Source organism: Piliocolobus tephrosceles, unplaced genomic scaffold (genome assembly GCF_002776525.5).
Source record: "Piliocolobus tephrosceles isolate RC106 unplaced genomic scaffold, ASM277652v3 unscaffolded_24803, whole genome shotgun sequence".
Taxonomy (NCBI): Eukaryota; Metazoa; Chordata; class Mammalia; order Primates; family Cercopithecidae; genus Piliocolobus; species Piliocolobus tephrosceles.
Window position 1 is genome coordinate 1,323 of NW_022307425.1, and position 7,656 is coordinate 8,978.

The following is a 7,656-nucleotide window of genomic DNA, read 5'->3' on the forward strand; positions in this document are numbered from 1 at the left end:
AGAGTCCTAGCGGGGAGCCCCACGTAAGTGTGGCTGTGGACTCAGAGAGCTGGGTTTACAAAAGCTCTGCCACTTGCAGTGCAGCTTTAACCTCCTCACTTAAAACCTGAGCCTCGGCAGGGCGCGGTGGCTCATGCCTGTAATCCCAGCACTTTGGGAGGCCGAGGCAGGCAGATCTGAGGTCAGGAGATCGAGACCATCCTGGCTAACATGGTGAAACCCTGTCTCTACTAAAAATACAAAAAATTAGCCAGGCATGGTGGCGGGCTCCTGTAGTCCCAGCTACTCAGGAGGTTGAGGCAGGAGAATGGCATGAACCCGGGAGGCGGAGCTTGCAGGGAGCTGAGATGGCGCCACTGCTCTCCAGCCTGGGCAACAGAGCAAGACTCCATCTCAGAACGAAAAAAAAACCTGAGTTTTTTTTTCACAGTGGTTACTCAGTTTCCTCTCCTATAAAATGGGGATGGTGGCAACAATAGAGATTTGAACCTAGGTGACATGGGTCCCAGAGGGTTAGCGCGCTAAAGCAGCAAACACACAGAAAGCTCTCAGCCCGGGACCTGCACGGGTATGCTCAAGGTCGATAACAGCGATGAGTATCGCTGTTCAGGCAGGGGAGCAGGGCCGTCCGTGCAACCCAGGACCAGTGGACAAGCCTGAAGGCCAGGGGACCCCACTGGGGGAGAAGCAAGACTGAGTTTTTGGGATCTCTCAGAGAAACAGGGAGGGAACTGGGATTTGGAGGGGCTTCCACAGCCAGACTTGAAGAATGAGGAATGACTCATCAGTGAAGTCTAGAATTGTGAACTCCTGAGTTCAGGGAGAGCTGTGCTTGGGGACCAGGGTCCGGAGAGATGGGAATGGGAGGACTCAGGCTGAACTCTCCCAAATGTTGTTGGAGGGGAAGGGCCTGTGGGTAGCACTTGGGGCCTAAGAAGGAAAGATGGGATGGAGGACCTGGACTCCAGAGTCCTGAGAGTGGGGACCAACTGAAGGTCTAGACTTCTTGGAATCTAGGAGAAGGAGTCTTGGGCCCCAGGAGAGTTCATGGAGACAGGTGCCTGGACTCTTGGGTCCCTGGAAGTTTGAAGAAAGAAGGACCGGCAGCCTCCTGGATCATAGAAGAGATGAATGAGTTAGGGAAGCAGAGTTGTGTGGGCTCAGGGAATGTCTGGATTCCTGGGTCCGAGGGATAGGAGGCCAGGGCAGCAAGTTTCTGAGTCCCAAAGAGGTGACAGCAGGGGCTCCTGGGTCCTGAAGAGGAAGGGTCTGGGGCTTGGACTCCTGGGTCTGAGGGAGGAGGAGCTGAGGGCCCAAACTCCTGGCTCCTGAGGAGGGACAAAGGCACTGGGAACTGGGGTCCCAAACTTCTGATTCCTAGAGACAAGAGGGTGACCTCTTTTGTCGAAAGGAGGAACCTGGGGTCCTGGGCTCCTGGAACTGAAAGAAGACAGTGCTGGGGTCTGAAGGAGGAGCGGATAAGCTATGGCCCAGACTCCTGGGCTCCAGCTGAGCAAGGCTTGGTCCAGTCCCGCCTAACAGGCCTCCCCACCTACCCACAGCCTCGAAGCTCATCTACAACATGGACCTGCGCACAATGACACAGTCGCTGGTGACTCTGGCGGAGGACAACATAGCCTTCTTCTCGAGCCAGGGTCCTGGGGAAACGGCCCAGAGGCTGTCAGGCGTTTTTGCCGGTGTGCGGGAGCAGGCACTGGGGCTGGAGCCGGCCCTGGGCCGCCTGCTGGGTGTGGCGCACCTCTTTGACCTGGACCCAGAGACACCCGCCAATGGGTACCGCAGCCTGGTGCACACAGCCCGCTGCTGCGTGGCACACCTCCTGCACAAATCCCGCTATGTGGCCTCCAACCGCCGCAGCATCTTCTTCCGCACCAACCACAACCTGGCCGAGCTGGAGGCTTACCTGGCTGCCCTCACCCAGCTCCGCGCTCTGGTCTACTACGCCCAGCGCCTGCTGGTTACCAATCAGCCGGGGGTGCTCTTCTTTGAGGGCGACGAGGGGCTCACCGCCGACTTCCTCCGGGAGTATGTTACGCTGCATAAGGGATGCTTCTATGGCCGCTGCCTGGGCTTCCAGGTGAGCCCCCTGCCCCTCTGGGCCCACGATGAAGGCACCTGGTGGCCCCTGGCCTGGCCTATAATATGGTAAAGTAACCACAGTGATCAGCATTATCGGACTCAGCAAACAGCAGGTACAGAAAGGGGAAGTTGGCTGGAGCTCAGACAGAGCTGCACCAGGGGTCTCAAACTCATGGGCCCTAGGTCGTATCTGCTGGGTAGTAAGAAATCCAACTTGCAGAGCTTTTTTCACCAGGATATCCACTACTCTCTATCATCCTACACACAGGAGATACATTCACTCTGTTACCTGTCTGGCCCCTGAAGTCACTTGAGGTTGAGACCCCTCAGGGAGGGATCTGGAGCCATGTGACCCTGTAGTCTTTCTGGGCCTCCCCTCACCTCAGCCTCCCCCTCCCACCCCATGTCTCCAGGCTTCCCTGCCGGCTAGCCTGTTCTCAGCAACCCAGCCCAGGTGTTCCTGGAAACCTCCCCTCACCAGGGCTGAACCCACGAGTATTGATCAGCCCAGCGGGGCCAGCCAGCTCCTCCCTGTGTCCCAGCCGTGACCCTAGAGTCATGAGAAAGAGATCCCGGGGCTGCCCGAACCAGCATCCCAGCCATAATAGCCAGGCATTCAGGTGCCCTCTGGCCTACTGGGCACCTGGCCAGGGGCAGGGCCCAGCTCTGCTTTGGTACAGGGCAGTCTCCCCTCTAAAATGTTAGCCTCTGGGAGGGCAGAGGCCTCCCCTGTCTTGGTCACTGGACCAGCCCGGTGTCTAGCATGCAGTAGGACCTTGGCCAGTGTAGAGTGAACACAAGAATGCACCAGTCCCTTGCCTTGGCCTCCTGCGGCTCCGTTTCCTCTGATCCTGTGTCCCCATTGTCTTGTTTATTTTTTTTTTTTTTTTTTTTTTGTATTTTGTTTAGTAGGGATGGGGTTTCATCACGTTGGCCAGGCTGGTCTCAAACTCCTGACCTCAACTGATCCGCCCGCCTAGGCCTCCCAAAGTGCTGGGTTTACAGGCATGAGCCACCGCACCCAGCCCCCACCATCTTTCCTTAACTGCCTGTCTACTCTGTCAGACGCTGTCTGTGGTGGCCGGCTGGCCCCATGTCTAGGCCTCAGTCACCCTCTCTGGCTGTCTTTCTGCCTCAAGTCCCTGTGCCTGGGGGGCTGTCTCTGGCCATCTCCCTGTTCCTGGCTTCCAGCTGCCCCCTCTCCCCATCCATCCTCTCTCTGACTTTCAGGAAGTCTGCACCATCCTACTCCCCACCTCACAGCCTACCAGTGGCACCACCCTGCACTGAGAATGAAACCCGAATTCCTCTGCCCAGGCCCTGCATGAGCCCCCTTCGCCTCTCCAGTGTCACCGCCTGCCCCTCTCCCCACTGCTCACTCTGCTGCAGCCACACTGGCCCCCTGGCTGTCGCTACCCAGGTCAACCACCAAGCATGAGCTCACCTTTTTTTTTGTTTGTTTGTTTTTGAGACGGAGTCTCGCTCTGTTGCCCAGGCTGGAGTGCAGTGATCTCCACTCACTGCAACCTCTGCCTCCCTGGTTCAAGCGATTCTCCTGCCTCAGTCTCCTATGAGCTCACCTTTAAGCCTTCACGCTCTCTGTGCCCTGTGCAGGGAACACCCTCCCCTCGCTTCAGTCAGATGTCTCCTCCAAGACCCGCTAAGTAGCCTGACCCCCTAGTCATCGCTCGTGTCCTCTCCACCTACTGCCTTTTTTTTTTTTTTCAAACCATTCGTCATTCCTTGTTGTGATACTGTGCATGGCTTTGCTTATCTGCTGATCATTTTAATGCTGATTTAATCATCACTTAATGCTGATGTTTGAGAACATCAGGTCCTTGAACCAGGTGAGGGCTATGCCCAGCACACAGTAGGAGCTCATGAAACATTTACTCAATGAACGTGTCTTCCCCACACATCCCTGTGCCTCGCTCCTGCCCTGTCCCCATCCCTCTCCTGAGCGGTAGGTGACGCAGCTGCGTCTCTCCACAGTTCACACCTGCCATCCGGCCATTCCTGCAGACCATCTCCATTGGGCTGGTGTCCTTCGGAGAGCACTACAAACGCAACGAGACAGGCCTCAGTGAGTCCCAGCCGGGTTCTACTCGCAGCCTACCCTCCTGGCCCTCCTCCCCACTCCTGCCCAAGTAGCCTGACCCACTGGGGCTCCCTGACACCCCTTCCGAACCCCAGGTGTGGCCGCCAGCTCCCTCTTCACCAGCGGCCGCTTTGCCATCGACCCCGAGCTGCGTGGGGCTGAGTTTGAGCGGATCACACAGAACCTGGACGTGCACTTCTGGAAAGCCTTCTGGAACATCACCGAGATGGAAGTGCTATCGGTGAGGGCCTGTTATAGATGGGGACACTGAGGCCCAGAGACCCATCTAAGGCCACAATAGGTCTCTGTGGGGCTCCAGGCCCAGGGATGGCACACAAGGGGAAAGACTGGGGATCAGAGGGAGGGGTGAAGGGCACCCCTGCTGGCAGACCCTCCCCAGTACCCCTTCTGTCCCCTCCCTCCAGTCTCTGGCCAACATGGCATCGGCCACCGTGAGAGTAAGCCGCCTGCTCAGCCTGCCACCCGAAGCCTTTGAGATGCCGCTGACTGCTGACCCCACACTCACGGTCACCATCTCACCCCCACTGGCCCACACAGGCCCCGGGCCCGTCCTAGTCAGGCTCATCTCCTACGACCTGCGTGAAGGACAGGTAGGGTTCCAGCCTCAGCCAGGGATAGGGACACAGCCGAGAAGCACGGGCAGCTCCTGCCTTGGCATGCCCATGGAGGGGTGCAGCCCTGGCCAGCTCTCCCCAACCTCACACACCGCCTCCCTCCTCACCCCCAGGACAGTGAGGAGCTCAGCAGCCTGGTAAAATCCAACGGCCAACGGAGCCTGGAGCTGTGGCCGCGCCCCCAGCAGGCACCCCGCTCGCGGTCCCTGATAGTGCACTTCCACGGCGGTGGTTTCGTGGCCCAGACCTCCAAATCCCATGAGCCCTACCTCAAGAGCTGGGCCCAGGAGCTGGGCGCCCCCATCATCTCCATCGACTATTCCCTGGCCCCCGAGGCCCCCTTCCCCCGTGCGTTGGAGGAGTGCTTCTTCGCCTACTGCTGGGCCATCAAGCACTGCGCCCTCCTTGGTGAGCCTCAGACTCCCACAGCCACCTGCACCTGCTCCCATCCTGCCCAGCCTGCTTCAAGCTCCTCCAGCCTCAGCCTCACACCTTCTACCTTCCTCACCCGCACACCTCCCAGCTCCTGCTCACCCAGGTCCTGCCCAATCTTCCGCCTCAGCCACTTTATCCTCTGTCCCCGACTGTGGCACCCAGACTCTCCATCTCCTCCACCTCCACTTCCCACCCACCGTCCTGTCTCCTTGGGCCTCTGCCATCCCCCTCTGGTAGCTCCAGGCCCTGCTTTCCTGTCCTGCCAGCCTCCTGGCCCACAGTCCAGCTTCTCTGACCTCCCTCTTTGAAGATCAACATCTTGGGAGGACACTGAGGCACAGAGCAGGGTGTGGCCATGCCCCAGAGCACAGAGCCTGCAGCCCAGTCCCTCTGTGCTGAGCCTGAACCCTGACCTTCCATTCCCACCCTCTGAGGCCCCCCTCCTGCAACAGGCCTGAGCTCAGCTCCCCTTCCCCACCACCTGCCCTCGCCGCTTCCAACCTCCAGCCCCGACAGACTTTCCCGGCACTTCCTGCGCCTCTCCAGGTCCTGAGTCATCCTGATCCTCTGTCTACCACATGAGCCCAAATCTGTGCCTCAGTCTGCCAGTCTCTAAAACTGCAGTCTGCTGGGCCTTGGCGTGCCCCACACCCCACCTTGGAGAGCCCAGTTCTCCCAGCTTGAGTTCCTCCCTGCCCTCCTTCCCCAGTCTCCTGCCCCTGCCAGGCTGTAACCAACCACCCCTCTCCCAAACCAGGCTCAACAGGGGAACGAATCTGCCTTGCGGGGGACAGTGCAGGCGGGAACCTCTGCTTCACCGTGGCTCTTCGGGCAGCAGCCTACGGGGTGCGGGTGCCAGATGGCATCATGGCAGCCTACCCGGCCACAATGCTGCAGCCTGCCGCCTCTCCCTCCCGCCTGCTGAGCCTCATGGACCCCCTGCTACCCCTCAGCGTGCTCTCCAAGTGTGTCAGTGCCTATGCTGGTGAGGCCCACACTCTCAGCAGGGAAACAGGACTGCATGGATATCTGGGTCCTGCAGGGATGGGCTGGGGACTGGGACTCCTGTGACTGAGGAAGGAGAGGCCAGGTGGAGGAATCTAAGACTCCTTGTCCCGTGTGTGTGTGTGTGTGTGTGTGTGTGTGTGTGTGTGTGTGAGAGAGAGAGAGAGAGAGAGGGAGAGGGAGAGACAAGGTCTCATGTCGCTCAGGCTGAGCGCAGTGACTCAAACACACCTCGCTGCAGCCTCGACCTCCCAGGCTGAAGCAATCATCCTGCCTCAGCTTCCCAAGTAGCTGGGACTACAGGCGTGCACCACCATGCCCACACCCACGCCCAGCTAATTTTTGTGTTTTTCGCTATGTTGCCCAGGCTGGTCTTGAACTCTTGGGCTCAAGCCATCCTCTCGCCTTGGCCTCCCAAAGTACTGGGACTATAGGCGTGAGCTACTGCGCCCAGACTCCTTATCCCTTTTGAAGCAATTGGATACTCTCACGTCCCTGGGGCCACAGATGCCTGAAGTTCTGCGTGTTAAGACTGGGCCCAGAAAGAGAGGAAAACAACTCAGCTCCCCACATATACTCTGCAGGTGCAAAGACAGAGGACCACTCCAACTCAGACCAGAAAGCCCTAGGCATGATGGGGCTGGTGCGGCGGGACACAGCCCTGCTCCTTCGAGACTTCCGTCTGGGTGCCTCCTCATGGCTCAACTCCTTCCTGGAGTTAAGTGGGCGCAAGTCCCAAAAGATGTCAGAACCCATAGCAGGTGAGTGATTCACTCCCATCACCTGCCCAGCCAGGGTGGGCAGAAGGGACAGCCTAGCACAGCAAAAGTCCCAGGGAAGATGCGGGGCATGGTGGTTCAGGCCTGCAATCCCAGCACTTTGGGAGGCTGAGGCGGGCAGATCACTTGAGGTCAGGAGTTCAAGACCAGCCTGGTCAACATGACAAACCCCCATCTCTAGTAAAAATGCAAACAAATTAGCTGGGTGTGGTGGCTCACGCCTGTAATCCCAGCACTTTGGGAAGCCGAGGCCGGCGGATCATTTGAGGTCGGGAATTCGAGACCAGCTTGGCCAACATAGTGAAACCCCATCTCTATTAAAAATACAAAAATTGGCCAGGCGCGGTGGCTCATGCCTGTAATCCCAGCACTTTGGGAGGCCGAAGCGGGCGGATCACAAGGTCAGAAGTTCAAGACCAGCCTGACCAACATGGTGAAACCCCGTCTCTGCTAAAAATACAAAAATTAGCCAGGTGTGGTGGCAGGCACCTGTAATCCCAGCTACTCAGGAGGCTGAGGCAGGAGAATCGCTTGAACCCAGAAGGCGAGGTTGCAGTGAGCCAAGATTACACTACTGTATTCGAGCCTAGGTGACAGAGTGAGA

General features: G+C 58.3%; 1 protein-coding gene across 2 annotated transcripts; it reads left to right on the top strand.

The window, feature by feature from the left end:
• Positions 1-439: 439 nt before the first annotated feature.
• On the top strand, positions 440-7,219 carry LOC111530380 (hormone-sensitive lipase). Of its 2 annotated transcripts, XM_026450776.2 has the most exons (7): positions 448-2,098; positions 4,093-4,183; positions 4,294-4,439; positions 4,624-4,809; positions 4,947-5,241; positions 6,026-6,253; positions 6,858-7,219. In XM_026450776.2, the coding sequence occupies exons 1-7, from the start codon at positions 1,583-1,585 to the stop codon at positions 7,040-7,042; spliced, it is 1,647 nt and encodes a 548-aa protein (XP_026306561.1). In that variant the 5' UTR covers positions 448-1,582; the 3' UTR covers positions 7,043-7,219. The 2 variants fall into 2 exon arrangements, with proteins under 2 accessions (XP_026306562.1, XP_026306561.1); XM_026450777.2 differs by lacking the exon at positions 6,026-6,253 and having other exon boundaries at positions 440-2,098.
• Positions 7,220-7,656: the final 437 nt, after the last annotated feature.

What these genes read in the sequence shown, in the direction of transcription:
- LOC111530380 (XM_026450776.2), top strand. Translation starts at nt 1,583, where the DNA reads ATGGACCTGCGCACAATGACACAGTCGCTGGTGACTCTGGCGGAGGAC. An exon ending in CAAGCACTGCGCCCTCCTTG is followed by an intron (nt 5,242 to 6,025) that starts GTGAGCCTCAGA and finishes CTCCCAAACCAG; the next exon opens with GCTCAACAGGGGAACGAATC. An exon ending in GTGTGTCAGTGCCTATGCTG is followed by an intron (nt 6,254 to 6,857) that starts GTGAGGCCCACA and finishes TATACTCTGCAG; the next exon opens with GTGCAAAGACAGAGGACCAC.